The sequence below is a fragment of the Cinclus cinclus genome, chromosome 2, assembly GCF_963662255.1.
Source record: "Cinclus cinclus chromosome 2, bCinCin1.1, whole genome shotgun sequence".
Lineage (NCBI taxonomy): Eukaryota > Metazoa > Chordata > Aves > Passeriformes > Cinclidae > Cinclus > Cinclus cinclus.
In genome coordinates this window covers 117,606,457-117,624,245 of record NC_085047.1, presented here as the reverse complement: position 1 = coordinate 117,624,245, position 17,789 = coordinate 117,606,457, and the positions used below count along the sequence as shown (strand labels likewise).

General features: G+C 63.9%; 2 protein-coding genes across 11 annotated transcripts; both read left to right on the top strand.

Moving 5' to 3' along the window:
- The first annotated feature begins 8 nt into the window (after positions 1-8).
- Positions 9-5,861, top strand: ARFIP2 (ADP ribosylation factor interacting protein 2). 10 transcript variants are annotated; one of them, XM_062488262.1, is made up of 9 exons: positions 9-81; positions 993-1,100; positions 1,196-1,304; positions 2,214-2,324; positions 2,875-2,990; positions 3,112-3,333; positions 3,634-3,791; positions 3,871-4,045; positions 4,407-5,861. In XM_062488262.1, exons 2-9 carry the CDS (start codon positions 1,002-1,004, stop codon positions 4,560-4,562), a joined length of 1,146 nt encoding a protein of 381 aa, XP_062344246.1. In that variant the 5' UTR covers positions 9-81; positions 993-1,001; the 3' UTR covers positions 4,563-5,861. The 10 variants fall into 10 exon arrangements, with proteins under 10 accessions (XP_062344246.1, XP_062344247.1, XP_062344253.1 ...); XM_062488263.1 differs by lacking the exon at positions 9-81 and adding an exon at positions 115-407; XM_062488264.1 differs by lacking the exon at positions 9-81 and adding an exon at positions 647-724.
- A 75-nt stretch (positions 5,862-5,936) lies between these two features.
- Positions 5,937-16,448, top strand: TRIM3 (tripartite motif containing 3). The gene is made up of 12 exons (XM_062488261.1): positions 5,937-6,273; positions 8,962-9,103; positions 10,778-11,012; positions 11,382-11,542; positions 11,805-11,985; positions 12,336-13,059; positions 13,272-13,375; positions 13,737-13,904; positions 13,997-14,165; positions 14,871-14,941; positions 15,055-15,195; positions 15,778-16,448. The coding sequence occupies exons 2-12, from the start codon at positions 8,976-8,978 to the stop codon at positions 15,928-15,930; spliced, it is 2,235 nt and encodes a 744-aa protein (XP_062344245.1). The 5' UTR covers positions 5,937-6,273; positions 8,962-8,975; the 3' UTR covers positions 15,931-16,448.
- Positions 16,449-17,789: the final 1,341 nt, after the last annotated feature.

Genomic DNA, 17,789 nt, shown 5'->3' with positions numbered 1-17,789 from the left:
GCCACTGACGCCACTTTCGGCGCGTCCGGGCCGAGGCGGAGCGGGAGCGGCGCGGGGGGGCCCGGCGGGGCCGGGGCGCAGGTGGGGCCGGGGAGGCTGGGCAGGGTGAGCGGCCGCGGGGCCGGCGGAGTCTGGCTAGGAGATAGGAGAGCCCCGGGAGCGGGGCCGGTTCGCCAAGGACCAGCCACCGGGGGTTCCCTCGGAAGTCGGTCCCGTCTCGGGGCCTTGCTGTGCGTGGCTGCGGAGGGTTCCGTTCCGACGCTGCCCCCACCGCGCCCTAGAGGCTGTGGGAATGCGGGGCCGTCCTTCGGCGAGGTTGGCTCTGGGCGGTGACGGCCTTTGCCCGCAGGGTTCGACCCTAGAGCTGGGCCGAGCCCTGTCCCTGCCGGGGAGGGGATAGGTCACAGGTAACGGGTTCTTGGGGACCCGCCCCGGGCCCCGCCTGCCCCGGAATGTGCCCGGACCGGTCCGGGCGCAGCGGCCCCCCCCCCCCCCCCCAGCTCTCTTGCGGCTGCAGACGTGGCTCCCGGCGTCCTCCTGGCCGGAGCCGGGCTGGGCGCTGCTAGCTCCGCTGTCCTGGGGCAGGATCTGCAGGACGCGGGGATCCCTGGCGGGGTTTGTGAGAGGGAGTACAGCGTGCGGCCCAGGGGGTGGGGGAACCCTGGTGTCCTGGGTGTGATGGTGTGGGAGCCACAGTGGAGTTCAGGCTGAGGCTGGGGTTGGGGTAGGTACCTCTGGGACATGCCACCCTATGGATCCATTCTGGGAGCCAGGGGTATCCCAAGAGACGGCTGAGCCAGGCAGGGCAGTGTCTGTAGGAGGCCCTGAGCAGGGGGCAGAGTCTTCTCAGTGCCAGCAGCTGCCGATGTGGGTCCCTCCCTGTGCACTGTAACCTCCTGCTGTCCCCCTTCCAGCACGGCCCAGTGGGTACTGGCTGGTGCTCCTGGCAGGGGGGTACTCCTGGTCCCAGCATCTCATCTGTCTCCCCACAGGCCCTGAGGATGTCGGACGGGATCCTGAGCAAGGCAGCCACCATGGAGATCCCCATTAGCAGCAATGGGGACACTAGCAGCCTGCCTGAGGATGACGGCCTGGAGCAGGTCTGGGGATTGGGAACCCCAGGGGAGTGTTTGTGATTGTACCAGGGCCATGCTGTCTCTGCATCTCAGCTCCCTGTGCTCCTCTTGCCTCCCAGGACCTGCAGCAGGTGATGGTGTCAGGACCCAACCTGAATGAGACCAGCATCGTGTCAGGTGGCTATGGGGGCACAGCTGAGGGCATCATCCCCACTGGAACCATCAAAGGTAATGGGGCTAGGCTGGGAGGGAATGGGGATCATCATAGGAAGAAGGGGCTCAGTTCTCCTCATTGCCCTGACTTACAACACAAGGCTCTGCCACAGCCGAGTTGAGGTGTCTCCTGGGTGGGCTCTGTTCCCACTGGGCTCGGTCTCTGTGGAGGGGCAACATGTGGTGGAGTGTACTGGTAGCAGAGGAGGGACTGCTGCACCAGCTCTGCTCTCCCTGGGCTGGGTTACTCCCCTATCACAGGGTGGGGTTTCTGCTGGGGAATCTCCATCCCCTTGGTCAGCACATCCCCATGGGATTCTGAGTCCCTATTCTGATGTTCTGTCCCGGCCCATATGCAGCAAGAGCTCTGGAGTGTGCTGGGGTTGAGGGGGCAGGCAGGGGGCCCCAAGTCCACACCTTACTGACATCTTTTTGCTGTCCCAGTCAGAGCAGGCCACAGCAGGGCCAGTTTGGCTCTGCACCCTGCAAGACCTGGCACAGCTGTCCTTCCATGCAGATCTCTCCCCGAGGATCCCCCCAGGGATTGAGGGGCGTCCATGTGGGCAGAGAGGGCAAGCGTGCGTGCGTGTGCTTTCCTGGAGCACCACTGCTGCTGGCCTGGTGTCCCCACGTCGCTGTATCCTCACATCCCTATGACATCAGGCCTACCCAGCTCTTGGGATGTAGGGATTCCTGCGCAGGGGCCAGAGGTGGGGGGTTCCCTGGGGTGGGAGGATCCATCTGTGTGGCTGTAGCCATGTCTCTGGGTTCCAATTCTCACCTGGTGCCGTCGCTCTCCTGCTGCCGCCTGCCCGCGCACTCGTCCCTGTCCCCTGCCCCCTGTCCCCTCTGCCCTGGCTACCCCACTGTCCCGTGCCCTATGCCCCCTATCCTGTCCTGCCCCACCCTGCTCGGCCCCCGCAGCCCCCCCATTTCCAGGCTCTCTTGTCCACCCTCACCCCCCCCGAGGACCATCGGTGCCCCCCAGCGCGCCTGCTGCCCGTAGGATGGCCCGCCCGGCCGCCGCTCCCGCAGGTACTGCGCCCCTCACTCCACCTCAGGGTGTCCCTTGGGGCTGGGGGCCTGGGCCTCCTTAGGGACCTTGGTAAGAACCCCTGTGGCAGCTGTGTCATGGCCAGAGCTTGGTCCTGGTGCTGATCCTTGCACTGGGACAGAGGGCTGCATTGATGGGCCCAGGGGGCTCAGAGGTGGGTCCTGGCCAGGGAGGCCCACCCTGCCCCTGGAGCCCACCTGAGGCACTCCCAGTGCTGCTGGATGGTGTTCCCCCTGTGTCTGGCCTGGTGAGGGTGGTCAGCAGGATGGGACAGGGCCTGGTGCAAGCAGATACGGCTGGGCTGGGGTCTGTGCCCCTGTGTGGGACCCTCAGGGGGCTGGCAGGAGCAGGATCGTCACCACGATGCCTGTGAGCTAGTGCTGGGCATGTGCCCAGAGATGGGGATGCTGCTGTGGAAACAATGGTTCCAGGGCAAGGGCTCTGGAGGCTGAGGCTGCCCGGTGCCCATGGCTGCTGCCCTCCCAGAGCAGTGCCAGGTCCTTCCTGTCTCCATTCCTGTCCCTGTGCCAGGTCCTGGGCTGCACCCACCACCCCCTGGACCCCCACCTGGTGGAGAGGAGGTCGTGCGTGGCATTGCCGTTGAGAAGTTTGACATCGTCAAGAAGTGGGGGATCAACACCTACAAGGTGAGGTGTGGGGGGACCCCAACGGGCCTTCCCTGCCCCCCTCCCACAGCAGCTGCTCTCAGAGTGGTTCAGGGGACTCACAAATGCTTTGGGGGGCCCCCCCGGTTTCTCCCTCCTGCAGTGCACCAAGCAGCTCCTCTCGGAGCGGTTTGGACGGGGGTCCCGCACAGTGGACCTGGAGCTGGAGACTCAGATTGAGCTGCTGCGTGAGACCAAGCGCAAGTATGAGAGCGTTCTGCACCTGGCACGGGCACTCACGGCCCACCTCTACAGCCTCGTACAGACCCAGCATGCCCTGGGGGACGCCTTTGCTGATCTCAGCCAGAAATCCCCTGAGCTCCAGGTGTGCCAGGGCTAGGGGGACACTGGAGCAAGAGCAGGGACACCTGGGCACCAGGGCTGGGGCGGGTGGGGGAGGCTGGGGCTTGACACTGGGGATGTGGGGGTCAGGACTTGGGGAGTCACACTTGGACACAGGGTAGGAACATGATCTGCACAGGAGCGGATGTGCATGCTGGTGCTGGGCTTGGCAGTGCTGGGTCATGGTTGGTCTCAGGGGGCTTTTACCCCAGCACCCTTGTTGGAGGGGAGTGGGGGTGTGATTGGTGCCTCCTCATCTGTGCACCCATCCCTCTGTTGGCAGGAGGAGTTTGGGTACAACGCGGAGACACAGAAGCTGCTGTGCAAGAATGGGGAAACGCTGTTGGGTGCCGTCAACTTCTTTGTGTCCAGCATCAACACACTGGTTAACAAGACCATGGAGGACACGCTTATGACAGTGAAGCAGTATGAGACGGCCAGGTGGGACAGGAAGCTTGGGGAGCTCAGGGATCTTGGGGAGATATGGAGGCAGGTCACTGATGGTGGGGATTCTGTGCAGGTTGGAGTATGATGCGTACCGCACGGACCTGGAGGAGCTGAGCATGGGCCCACGCGATGCCGGTGCTGTGAGCCGCCTGGACGCAGCCCAGAGCCAGTTCCAGAGCCACAAGGACAAGTACGAGAAGCTGCGGGCAGATGTGGCCATCAAGCTCAAATTTTTGGAAGAGAACAAGGTGGGTGCAGGGATGGGAGGTGTGGGGTGGGAAGGGGGAGCACAGGAATGGGTGATGCACGACAGAGGTGGGGGATGCAGAGATGGGGTACATGAGGAGGAGGGGATTGTGACAGGGATGGGGGTGTGGGATGGGAATAGGAAATGCAGGGATTGGAGGTGCAGGGAGGGGGGTCCCTGCAGGGATTTGACCGCCATGTAGGATTTGTCACTCAAGGACATTGTTTGGGTGGAATGGGCAGTGGGAGGAGTGTGAGGGTGGGGGGGAGTAGTGGCACCTGGGGGGTCTCAGAGGGCTTTCCGACCCCTTTTCTGTGCTGCTGGAGTGGCATCAGGCCCCTCCAATCATGGTCCCCTCCCAGATCAAGGTGATGCACAAGCAACTGCTGCTGTTCCACAATGCCATCTCCGCGTACTTTGCTGGGAACCAGCAGCAGCTTGAGCAGACCCTCAAGCAGTTCAACATCAAGCTCAAGACCCCCGGCGCCGAGAAGCCCTCCTGGCTGGAGGAGCAGTGAGCCCCCTGTGCCCCCCCGGATGGAGGAGCACACATGGACCTCAGTTGTGGCCAGGGGCTCATGGGGGCCACAGCCCGTGCCTGGTCTTGGATAGGGGGGCCACCAGATGTGGGGAGCTGCCAGTGGGCTGGGGCCCCCCTATCCCACAGCCTCTCCTCAGGGCAGGGTGCAGCAGCTCCTCAGCACAGACCCCACACTGCAGACAGCTGGAGCCCCCCCCCTTGCCCCTGACACTCCTAAGGGGCTGGGGACATCCCCCTCGCTGGGCTGCTGCTCCCAGACACCCCACTCACCTTGGGGTGAGCCAGGACCTTCTACTGTTCCTCCCTCTGCCTCCTCAGGGCAGGATGAGGGTGCACCCCTCCCAGGCCCGCTGCCAGCTTCCACCCAGGGAGACCCCTGCCCTGTGGCACAGTGGAGCTGTGGAGGGCAGCACCAGAACAGCCAGGTTCCCCCTATGTTGTGGGGGCCTGTGGAGCCTCCCTGCTGCACCTGGCACCCAGGGGGGCTCCTGCTCTGCCCTCCAGTGCCAGGGACACCCTGGCCCCCTCCAGGCCACTCACAGGTGTTTCCAGCATGGCTGCTCTTGCACTCCTGATTCACAGGGGGCTGTACCCCCCAAGGACCCCCCTGCTTCCCTGGGGCTGTGGCATCCTGGGCTGGGCTGGTGAAGGGTCCCTGTGCCCTGCTGCTAGTGGCAGGGGGGAGTCGCTGGCCAGGCACAGGTCCCCTGGAACCCTGGGAGAGGGCAAGGGGGCTCCAAGCAGGGACCAAACGTCAGTGGAGGCACAGGGGGGTGCACGCGTGTCCATGCACATTCGTGTGTGGGCCCATGTGTGTGCCCAGACTGGGGCACATGTGCTGCACACAGAGGGGCTGGGGTCCCAGCCGGGGTTCACCCCCACCCCACCAGTGGGGCCCCCTGCCCACCCCTGCACTTGGGCACTTTCTCCTGAGACAAAATTGTTGGATTTTCTTGCTTATTAATTTAACCTATAATTTAATGTCAGGATCAGACTTCCCCCTGCCCCGCCCTGGTGACGGTCTGACCCCCCCCGACCCCCTGACTTCTGTAAAACCCCAAATAAATGGTACAGATCAGTGTGTGCGGAGCTATAGGTGGGACAAGCAGGGCCTGCATGCTGTGGGCTGGGGCTGCCACAGCGGGTGGGAGACAGGCATGAGCCCTGTAATGGTGAGGACTCTGATGGAGCCCTAGTGCGAGGGGCTGCCACCCCTTGCTCCAACCTCATGGCACCAGCGTGTACCAGGACCAGGTGGGAGTAAATGGGGACAGGATAGGGGACCCTGCAGGGAGAAGCCGGGTGGGATCAGCCTGGGGCTCCTGGCACCATCGCTGCTGTCCCAGTGGTGGCAATGGCTTGGGAGTCCCACAGGATAGATTCCCCTTCCTCAGGCCAGGCACTGGGGACGGTGCCATCTGGTGCCCTCCTTTACCACTCTTTGACCTATTACCACTCTAGCTGCTGTTCCCCTGGGATCCCTGGACACCCCCCAGGACACTGATTAGCCCCTGGGACACTCTTCAGAAAACCCCAGGAGATTCCCAACCAGCCCCTGAACCTTTCTCTAGGACATCCTCTCCCCCTGCCCCAACCCCCCTGGAACACCGAAACCCTCCCATGGAGCCCTGCTACTCCCCAGACATGGATGTGTGCAATCCCTGGCTGTGCTGAGCTACTGGAGTCAGGTGGGTCTGCTCCCCAGGGGATGAAGGCTGTTTCCAGGCACCTGCTCTGTCCCCCGATGTCCATCCACAAGGTTGTGTGGGATATTGGGAAGGACCAGGGGTCTCTGTGGGGATGAGGAGCCGCTGGAGGTGAGAGTGGAGGGCCTGAAGAGGTCCTTGGTGTGGAGGGGAGCCCTCTTGCTTCTCCTGTGCTGCAGATGTCCCAGCACCTGATCCCCACTCTGCTGTAGGGGGACATGCAGAGCCTCAGCACCTTGTGCTGCTTCTGCTGGTGCCCGGCTGGGAGTGGAAGGTCCTGGCAGGGAGTCCCATGTTCCAGGGGAGGTCACTCCCTTATCACCCTCGTGATCATCCTTGCTCCTGGGGGCCTGTGCTGGCTGCACAACCAGGTTCTGGTCTGGCTGTGGAACCTTCCAGACACTGAGGCCAAGGTGGAGGGTCAGGGGACCATTCTGGGGCCCCCCATGTAGATGGGGACAGATTTCTTGGGGGGCTGGTTCATGACAGAGCTCTGGGTCCCTCCTGGACCTGCTTCTCCCTGGTGAGTCCCCAAAGAGCTGGGGGTCCATGTGCCGGGCTGGGTCAGGACCTTCCTGCTCCTGTGGCCATCATTCCCCCCATCGCCCACTCCTGCAGTGACCTGGCTGGGGACAGGGTGCACTCCTCGGGCTCCAGCTCTGCCAGGATGCCCTGTCTATGAGGGCCTGCTCACTGCCGCACCTGCCTCACCCAAAGGAGGCAGCCAGGAGCCTGCTGGAATTCCCCGGGAAGCTGCAGCAGGCGGAGTTCATGCCACCTCCTGAACGGGGTGGGACCCCTACCCTGGAGGGGTACCAGCTGAAGGGGTGATGGTGATGAGGGGGGTCCCACGTGGAGGAGGAGCCGTGGCAGCTGGCAGGTGGGAAGAAGTATGGGCTCCCTTTAAACTGAGGGGCTGGGACAGGCCTACTGGGCTCTGGTTTTACTCCTATCCCATCCTTTGTAAGTCCCTTTGTACCTGCCTGTACCTTCTTTATACCACTCCTCTATAACGCCTATTTCACCCCTCTTTTTGCTTGTGCATGCCCCTCGCCCCCCTTTACATCCGCCTGTTCGCCTTGACCTTCTCTTTATTCCCCTTTTATCCCCCTTCTATATTCCTCCTACTTCCCAATTTATACCATCCGTCACCCTATGCTGGGTAACCCCCGCCCCGCCATGCCCCCATCCACCCCTGTATGCCCACATTTTCCAGAGCTATTCCCTCTCCAATTTGGGGTCAACCCCCCCAAAATTCGGGGTCGGGATGTGGTTGTCGTGGCAACAGCCGGGTACCCCTGGATGCGCGGAGCCCCCCCCCCCCCCCCCAGCTGCAGAGCCACAGCCCAGGCGAGACCACTGATGTTGGGGGGGGTGGGAGCTGAGGGGTCACTTTACCGACTTCCCCACGGGACCTTCCCCGCGAACCCCGCAGTCAGGGGCGGCACCGCATCCTGCAGCAACGCCTTGCTACCCCCGGCGGGGTGTCCTCGGGGGCGGGCTCCCTGAACCAGGGAGGCGGTGGCATGGTTCACCTCCCCCTCCGGAGCACGCTTGGTGCCGCCCGGCCCGGCCGCCTCCCTGTCGCATCCCGGGCCGGGGCCGAGGATGCGCCGTGGGGTCCCGCGGCGCGGGCGGGAGCGAGGAGGGGGCTGCGGGGGGGGTGAGTGCAGCCCGGGGGTGCTGCGGGGGCGGCGGCCGAGCGCGGGAGGCCGCGTGAGGGGTGCGGGGCGCGGGGTGTGTGAAGGGCGTGTGGGGTGGGATTACTGGGGTAGAGCCCTCCGGGGGACCGCGGGCTGTGGGGCCCCCCCCCGGGCCCCCGCCATGTCCCGGTGCCGCGGGGGGGGCGGTGCCGCACAATGGCGGCCGGGGCGGGGCCGGGGCCTGGAGCGCGGAGCCGCCGCAGAGCCGTGAGCGGGGCCGGGGCGAGGGACAGAGGGATGGTGGGGGACGGGAGCTGTGGGGCGCGGGGGACAGGGCGTGGTGGGGGCTCTGCGGAGCACAGGGGCCAAGGGACAGGGGTGATGGGTGTCCCACAGGACGGGGGCTTGTCCGGGTGCTGGGGGGCTCAGGAGGAGCGTGGTGGGGCTGGGGTGTGCCCTGTGGGGCAGGAGGGTGGGTGCTGTGGGTGCCCTATGAGGTGGATTGGTTACCACGGATGGGGGGCGGCTGCCGTGGGGCCCGAGGAGAGGGGCCTATGGGACGAGTGGGTTCTGAGGGGTACGGAGTAGGGGGGGTGGTGCTGTGGGGCACGGTGGTGTGTGGGGCTGGCGTTGGGTGCCCGGCGGTCATGGGCATGGTCCGTGTGTGCCCCACAAGGTGTCTGTGGGGCAAGGCACTGTGGGATGCCTTGGGGTGGGTGCTCTGGGTACCCCAGGGTGCTAAGCCCTCGTGCCACAGGGTGAGTGTCCTTTATGGCCATCTGTGAGGCTGTGGGGTGGGCAAGGGGCTGGGAGGCTGTGTGGGTTGAGTCGTGGGCTGCAGGGTGCCCCACAGTTCCTCCCACGCATTTCAGTTCCCCTCATTCTCAGGCTGATGTGCCACAGGCTACTATGACCCACCACGAGCGTGTGGGGTGGGTGGGGGTTGTGTGGTGCTGGGGGTGGCTGTGGGGTGCCGTGGACCCCCCATGGGCAGGGTGCCTGCCCCTCACTGTGGTGTGACTACCAGGCTGAGGAGCCGCCATGGCCCGCCATGAGCCCGCCAGCCCGGTGGTGCGGCAGATTGACCAGCAGTTCCTGATCTGCAGCATCTGCCTCGACCGCTACTGCAACCCCAAGGTGTTGCCGTGCCTGCACACCTTCTGCGAGAGGTGGGACCTCCCGAACCCACCCTGAGCCCCCCTGCATCCTCCCAAACCCATTCCTGCCTGCATGCTGTCTGTGAGAGATGGGACCCCCTGAACCCTTCCCGAGCCCCTCCTGCACCCCCTGAACCTAATCCCTGCCTGCACACCTTCTGTGAGAGGTGGGACTGACCCCTCATTACACTCCCTCTCTCCACCCCACTGCACCCCTGTATACCCTCTGTGCCCTGGCACCCAGTCTCCATCCCCACCCTGTCTCTGAGCACCCCTACATCCCTCCTATGCTCTCTGCACCCTGCCAGTATCTATCCCCACTGTACCCTGGGCCCTCTGCATCCCACTGAGTCTTGACTGCACCCTGCCACTGCAATGCTCCCAATGCACCCCCCAGACCCCTCTGCCCCACCTAGCCCCCCTCTGCCTTGCTGCATCCCTGTGTGTCCCTGAGCCTGTACCCCACCATTACCGGCTGTGCACCCAGTGTACCCCACTGCACCCCTCCTGCACCCCCTAAACCCACAGTGTGATCACAGTCCCCCTGACACCCTGCTGATGGTGAGCCAGGCCCCCTTGCACTCCCTGCCCTCCCCAGTGAGAGATGGGGTCAAGTTTCCCTGTGCCCCCAGAGGTGGGGCTGGGACCCTCCCACCGTGGGCCCTCCCACCATTCCATGGCCCATGGTGGTGCTGGATCCCCACTGCTCCCCACACCCCACTTCTCTGCAAGGGCTGCACAGCCCCTGAGCCCCCTGAGTGTGAGTGCTGGGAGTGCTGTGGCTGGAGCCCTCAAGTAGGGGGGTCTTGTTGCTGATGACCCCTCTCTCTGTGCTCCCAGAGCCCTCTGGCCCTGCTCCATCCCCCTACCCCATCCATCCGTCTGTCCATCTGTCTCCCCAGGGGCACTGGCACTGCTGCCCAGTGTCCATCCTGTCCATCTGTCTGACTGCCTGCTCCTCTGCTGCTCCCCCACCTGGTGTGACACCACATAGCCCTCCTGTCTGTCTGTCCATCTGTGTTTCCCATCCTAGTGTGACACTGTGCAGCCCCCCCATCTGTCTGTTCGTCTGTCCCCCTCCTGCACCCCAATGTGACACTGTGCAGCCCTGCCACCTTGTCCATCTGTCCCCTCATTTGTCTGTCCCTCCCACCCTGTTCTCACACCCAGTGTTCCACCACACAGCCCCCCCCGTCTGTCTGTCCCTTTCTCCCCTGGCTCTCTGCCTGCCCCCCAACCCACTGTCACTATGGGCAGCCTCCCTGTCCCCATGCCACTGTCTGTCCCCAGGCCTATGTGTGTGCCTTTGTCCTGCACCCTGACCCTGTGTTCATCAGTTCATCCCGCTGTCTACCTGCCCCCAACCCTAGATGCCATGCTCCCCCTTCTGTCCCCCCACAAATCTGCCTGTCCATTCCCCTGTTTCCCTATCTATCCATCTTTCCCTTCATCCCCCTGTTCTGCCCCCACCGCCATCCTACATCCCCCATCCCCAGCAGCTCCTGTCCCTCCATCCACCCCATCATCCCTCCCCCTGTTGTCCCTCTATCTGTACCTACATACCCCCTGTGTCCCCACAGCCCCTATTCCTGTCCCTGCCCCCTTCATGTCTTGGCCCAGAGTCTGTCCCTGTCATGTCCATGTGACCCCTGACCCCAGTGACTCCCGTGACCCCTGTGACCCCAGGTGTCTGCAGAACTACATTCCGGCCCAGAGCCTGTCCCTGTCGTGCCCCGTGTGCCGCCAGACCTCGATCCTGCCCGAGCGGGGGGTCCCGGCGCTGCCCAACAACTTCTTCATCACCAACCTGATGGAGGTGCTGCAGCGGGACCCTGACCCCCGCGGGGCCCCCCCTGCACCCCTGCCCCCCCTGGGCGCCGCCACCGGGCAGCCGCTCTGCTGCCCGAACCACGAGGGAAAGGTGGGGGCTGAAGGCTGGGGAGAGGCTGGGAGGGGTGCACCCAAGGACAAGTGCACTATAGGGGCTCAGGGTGTCTGGGAGGGCTGGGGGGGGTCCAGAGGGCTGATGTGACTCAGGGGGGCTGTGGCTTTAGCAGGGCTGGGATCTGGGGAAGGCTAAGGAGGTCTGTGAGGATCTGGAAGGGCTGTGAGGGTCAAGGGGGTCGTGTGAGCTGCAGACCTTGGGGAAAGGGTCCGGAGGGGATCTGGGGAGGCTGCAGTGGTCTAGGGAGTCTGGGACAGGTTGTGTGGGCTCAGAAGGTGTTTTGGGATGGGCTGCAGGGTCTTGTGGGCTGGGCTGTGGGGCAGCAGGTGAGTGCAGGCGTGGCAGGTGATGGAGTTCTACTGCGAGCCCTGCGAGACAGCCATGTGCCGGGAGTGCACGGAGGGGGAGCGGCGGGAGCATCGGGACCACCGCACCGTGCCGCTTCGTGATGTGCTGGAGCAGCACAAAGCAGCCCTGCAGCACCAGCTCGACGCTGTGCGCGCCAGGTACGGAGGTCCAGGGGTCCCTGGGGATCCCCGTGGCCCCACTCCCACTGGTTGGAGTGCCAGCTTGATGCCACCCATACACAGTACTGGTGGAGGGGTGGCTGAGGGCATCGTGGGTCCTGTGGGGTTTGAGGGTTCAGGGAGTCCCCGTGTTCTCCTTCTGCTGGATACCACAGCTGGATGAGGGTGCTGTGGAGGGCTTTAGGGTTCAGGTGGGGTTGGTGGGAGTTTGGGAGTTCAGGGGGTCCCTGTGTCTCCCCAGGCTCCCCCAGCTGGCAGCAGCTGTGGGGCTGGTGGCTGAGATCAGCCGGCAGCTGGGGCAACGCCGGGCTGAGGCTGAGGCAGAGATCGGGAGCAGCTTCGAGGAGCTGGAGGCAGCACTGCGGCAGCGGCGGGAGGTGCTGCTGCGTGACCTGGAGGCCACCTGTGCTGCCAAGCAGCAGGTAACACACCTGTGGCTCTGTGCTCTGTACCAGCCCTTCCTGAGAGGGTGTGTGGGTGCCCCAGCCATACCCCACTGCCAGTGGCCCTGCCGGTGCAACAGTTGGGGTCCCAGTGCAGCACCAGTGTTGGGGTTGTGGCCATGGCTGGAGCGCAGGGGAAGCAGCAGGTGGAGCACTGGTTAGGGTGCTGGGTGTGGGGGTTCCACACCGACACTGCAGAGATGTGCCGTCCCCGCAGGATGCGCAGGTACATAGCTGGAGGTGTGGCGGCAGGGCCAGTATGTGGTTCAAGTGTGGGTGCTGGCACTGGGGTCCCGCTGGGTGCCAGAGGTGATGTTCTGGTCCCACAGGTGCTGGAGGCACAGCTGGAAGTGCTGCGGCAGGGCCAGGAGAGCATCCTGAGCAGCTGTGCATTCACAGAGCAGGCGCTGCACCACGGCTCGGCCACAGAGGTGCTGTTGGTGCAGAAGCAGATGGGCGAGCGGCTGCGGGAGCTGGCGGCACGGCCCTTCCCTGAGCACCCGCACGAGAACGCGCAGCTCGAGTTCCACGCCGAGCCCGAGGGGCTGCGCCGCTCTATCCAGAACCTGGGCGCGCTGCTGACCACCAGCGCCACGGCGCACACCACGGTGGCCACGGGCGAGGGGCTGCGCCAGGCCGTGGTGGGGCAGCCCTGCTCGCTCAGCGTCACCACCAAGGACAAGGATGGGGCGCTGGTGCGCAGCGGCGGCGCCCGCCTGCGCTTCGCCGTGACGGGCCCCGACGGCGCCGCGGCCGAGGCCGAGGTGCAGGACAACCGCAACGGCACCTACGAGCTGGTGTACACGCCGCGCACCGAGGGTGACTTTGTGCTGTCCATCCTGCTCTACGGGCAGCCCGTGCGCGGCTCCCCCTTCCGTGCGCGCGCCCTGCGCCCCAGCGATGTCCCCCCGTCCCCTGAGGAGGCCAAGCGCCGCGTCAAGTCCCCGGGTGGGGGGCACGTGCGGCAGAAGGCCCTGCGCCGCCCTGCCAGCATGTACGGCAGTGCCAAGCGCAAGGAGAACCCCATTGAGGATGAGCTCATCTTTCGTGTGGGTGAGCAGGAGGCTTTGGGGGTCCTGGGGCAATGGGGGTATCTTGGGATGATGTGAGGCACGTTTGGGCTCCCCAGGATGGTGGGGTCTCCCTGGGCTCCTCATGGCTCCCTGGGGTGGTGGTGGAGGACCCCGGGGGGGGGGGGGCTGGGGTTTACCGGGATGGTGAGTGGTCTCCTGGGCCCCATGTGCCCTCCTGACTGATACCTGCAGGCAGCCGTGGCCGGGAGAAGGGCGAGTTTACAAACCTGCAGGGGATCTCCACGTCCAGCGCTGGCCGCATCGTCGTGGCCGACAGCAACAACCAGTGCGTGCAGGTATGAACACCCTTGGGACCTCCAAACCCTCCCTGGACCCCCACTGACTCTTATTGACCTCCACTGACTCTGACAACAACAGGCAGTGCGTGCAGGTATGGATGCCTGGGACCCCCACTGACCCCCATGGGATCCCCCCACGTAACCCTGGATTCTCCTGACCCCACTGACCCTGTCAGCAGTAACCAATGTGTGCAGCTGTGGTCCCTTCCCAGGATCCCTGAACTCTCTCAGGGCCCCCACTGACTCCCTCTGCTCCTTCCTGGTCCCCACAGTTGTTCTCCAAGAAGGGGCAGTTCTGGCTGTGTTTCAAGGGGTTGGGATGTTCCCCTTGATTCCCCTGACCCTGCTGCCCCTCCAGGTGTTCAGTAATGAGGGGCAGTTCCGGCTGCGTTTTGGGGTGCGGGGACGTTCCCCAGGGCAGCTCCAGCGCCCCACGGGGGTCTCAGTGGACACCAATGGTGACATCATTGTGGCCGACTACGACAACCGCTGGGTCAGTGTGTTCTCACCTGAGGGCAAGTTCAAGGTGAGGGAAAGCAGGGGTGCAGGGATCTGAGGGGGCAGCTGTGGGGTGAGGGGTCCTTGGCACCTCCCTCCTTGACTCTGTTCCCCCCCCAGACAAAGCTCGGCGCGGGGCGGCTGATGGGCCCCAAGGGCGTTGCCGTGGACCGCAATGGGCACATCATCGTGGTGGACAACAAGGCTTGCTGCGTCTTCATCTTCCAGCCCAACGGGAAGCTCGTGGCACGTTTTGGCTCCCGTGGCACCGCTGAGCGCCAGTTTGCAGGTATCCCTTGGGCTCCCCAGGGACCAGGGCAGGCAGGACTGTGTGCCCCATATTTGTGGGGCAGCTGGTGGCACTGGGAGCCCTAAGAATGGCCTGAGGCTGTAGGACAGGTCCAGGCTCCAGTTCTAGACTGGCTTTCTGGATCCAGTTCTTGGCTGTGGCTTCAGGTTCTGGGCACAAGACTTGTTTTGAGCTCTGGTTTGAGTTTTGGAGCTGGACAGGGAGACAGGGTCTGGTTCTGAGTCTGGCATCAGGTTCCAAGCTCTGGGCTGGTGCATCCAGTCCCAGGTTCTATCTCTGGGTTCTGGTTTGGGACTGAGTTCAGGTTTTGGTTCTGGTTCCCAGGCTGGGATGTGGTTCCAGGTTCTGAACTCACTTCTGGTTTTGGGTCTGGATTCTGGGCTCTGTTTCCTGGATTGGGGCACTGGGTTTGGTTATGGATGCAAACTGTGGGCCTGGGTTCCAATTCTGGGCTTGGGCTCTGGGCTCAGGTTCTGGTATAGTGGCTCCATCCTGGGGGCTCTTAGTTCTGGGCTCTGTCTATGCCTCAGGGCTCTGGGTCCATCCCGGTCCCACCATGGAGCCAGGGCTGAACCCTGCCATTCCCCTCAGGGCTGAGCCCCCTCATCCTGGATCTGAGCCACCCCAGTCTTGAGGATGAGTTCCCTGTGCCCCATTTGGGCTGAGCCCCCTTTGTCTCCCCAGGACCCCATTTTGTGGCTGTCAACAACAAAAATGAGATCGTGGTGACCGACTTCCACAACCACTCTGTGAAGGTGAGCACAGCCAGAGGCAGGTGCTGAGATCCCCCTGGTGCTCTCAGGGCTGGGGGGGTGCAGTGACCAGTAACTCCCATGACTCCCTGTGTTGTCCACCCCATGCCCACCAGGTGTACAACGCAGAGGGAGAGTTCCTGTTCAAGTTTGGGTCGCATGGGGAGGGCAACGGGCAGTTCAACGCACCCACAGGGGTGGCCGTGGACAGCAATGGCAACATCATCGTGGCTGACTGGGGCAACAGCCGCATCCAGGTACCAACCTGTGTGTGCACCTAAACACCTGTGTGTGCACCTGGACACCTGTGCCTGCGCACCTGTACCTGCACAGACACCCGCGCCTGCACAGCTGTACCTGCACACATACCCCCAGTACAGGCCAAGGGCATGCAGCGCTGGCCCCTCCCCATTCTGTCCCTGCCCTGCTGTGAGGTGCTGTGGGGCACCTGCAGGGAACCAGGAAGCAGCTGGGTTTAAGTGAGAGGAGCTGGAAAGGATCTTGTGTCAGTTGGGAAGAGTCTGTGCAGGGTCTACAGTCAACTGGGAGGGGTCTAGAGTCAACAGGGAGCAACAAAGAAGGGTCTCAAATCTACTGGTCCACGGGGCCCTAGGGTCAACAGGGAGGAACTGGGAAGAGTTTTACACTGGGATGGACTGGGAAGGGGTCTGGGGTCACCTGGGAGCAACCGAGAAAGGTCTTGGGTTAACCGGAATAGGCCTAGGAGGGATCATGACCACATCCTCCCACAGGGAGTGCATCCTGCAGGTCCGAGGGCTATCGGGGCTGGGTGTCCCTGGGTCTATCCTTTTGGGCACAGCTGTGTGCACTTCCTGCAGGTGTTCGACAGTGCAGGCTCGTTCCTGTCCTACATCAACACGGCGGCTGACCCACTGTATGGGCCACAGGGGCTGGCGCTCACCTCTGACGGCCACGTTGTCGTGGCTGACTCGGGCAACCACTGCTTCAAGGCCTATCGCTACCTGCAGTGACGGGCAGGACACCACGGGCATGGCTGCGGGCAGGACAGAGCCTGCAGCTGCAGCGGGGCAGGTGGAGTGACGGCTGCCCCATGGCCTCGCTTGCCCCCCAAGCGCCATCCTGGCTTCATGTGCACTTTATCCCAGGGGGCAGCTGGGCCTGGGGGGTGAGGATGGGTCCTGTGGGGTGGGGCCTGCCTGGGGGTCAGGGTCTGACCCTTCACCCTGCCCCATGGCAGGGCCAGCATCCCACTGCTCCAGCTGACAGGGTCCCCAAGGTGTGGGGGGTGCAAGGGGCAGGGGGAGCTGCTGGAAGGGTTTGGGGGGACTATGGGGTGGCCAGTCCAGAGCCCCATGCCCCTTGAGGGCTGCCCCTCACCTCCCCAGCCCCCCTCCCCAGCTGTGGGGTAACTGTGTGTGCCTGCTGCCCTGCTGCTCCACAGCTCTGGGGGGGCTCCGGGGGTTGTGGGGCAGCTCCCGCACGCTGACAAAGCTGTATGTACAAAATAAAGTATTCTGGAAGTACCCTGGCCCCATGCTGCCTGGTTGCCCTGCCTGTCTTTCGCATACCCTACCCTACAACCCCCCAGGTCCTGTGGGCCCTCCTGGCTGTGATGGACACCCCAGAGAGTGCCAGGCCAAGCAGGGACAGGAACTCGGTGCCTGGAACTCAGTGGCACCATGGGTGCCTGCCTGTCCTGGGCGTTCTGCCAACACTGGCCCATCTGCAGGGACAGGGACAGACTGGGAGTGGGAACAAGGCTGGACTGGTCTGGACTGGGAGTGGGGATAAGGTTAGACTCCTCTGTATTGGGTCAGACTAGTCTGTGCTGGCAGCAGGGTCTGGGTCAGACTGATCTGTACTAGGAGTAGGAACTGGTCCATGTACCCAGGAGAAAATGGTCAGTGACCTGCTGAGCTGCTCAGACCCCACAGGTCCCTGGGGCCAGTGGCTCCCTGGGGATACCACAGGGGCTGTGGAGGGGTCACAGAGCAGCTCTGACCATCTGTAGGGATTCCTGGAGGGCAGCAAAGCTCACTCAGACCCTACTCATCACTCCCCTCCAGCCGTGGCACCCTGGGGGTTCCCAGGCCCCAGAGGTGGCCAGTGACCCTATTCCCAAGCAGGGCTGGAGGGAGGATCCAGGGAAGTCCACACCTGTTCCTGGTCATGATGCTGGGAAGGTGCTGGGACAGATCACCTGTGGATCCCACAGCACGGGTAGGACAAGCAGGGGATCAGATCGAGCTGGGGGCTGAGAAAGGCAGGTCCTGCCTCACCCACTTGGTCTCCTGCTGGGACAGGGCGGCCCTGGTGGCCAGGGTGTGCCTGCCTGAAGCTCCGCAAAGCCTTTGGCACCATCTCCTCTCCCTGGCATCTCATGGAGTACCTGCAGCCTGGCTGAGACAGGTGTTCCTTGTTGGGAACACCTGGCTGAGGGCATGGGAATGGGGCCACATCCAGGAGGGGCTAGGCACTGCTGGGGCTCCCCAGGGCTCGCTGCTGGGGCCAGTGCTGTCCAGTAGTTACCAATGATCTGGAGGCAGAGATCAAGTGCATCCTCAGTGAGTTCATGGACACACGGTTGGTTGGGACAGGGACCTGCTGAGGGCAGGAAGGCTGTGCAGAGGGATCTGGATGGGCTGGACAATGGGCCAAGGCCAGCAGTGTGAGGGTCAACAAGGGCAAGTGCTGGGTCTTCTGCTTGGGTCAGCAAAACCCCCTGCAATGCTCTGGGCTGGGACAGGGGCTGGAAAGCTGGGAAAGAACCTGGGGTCGCTAGTGACAGTGGCTGGACACAAGCCCAGGTGTGTCCAGGTGGGCAAGAGGCTGATGGCATCTGGACTGTCCCAACCCCAGTGTGGGCACA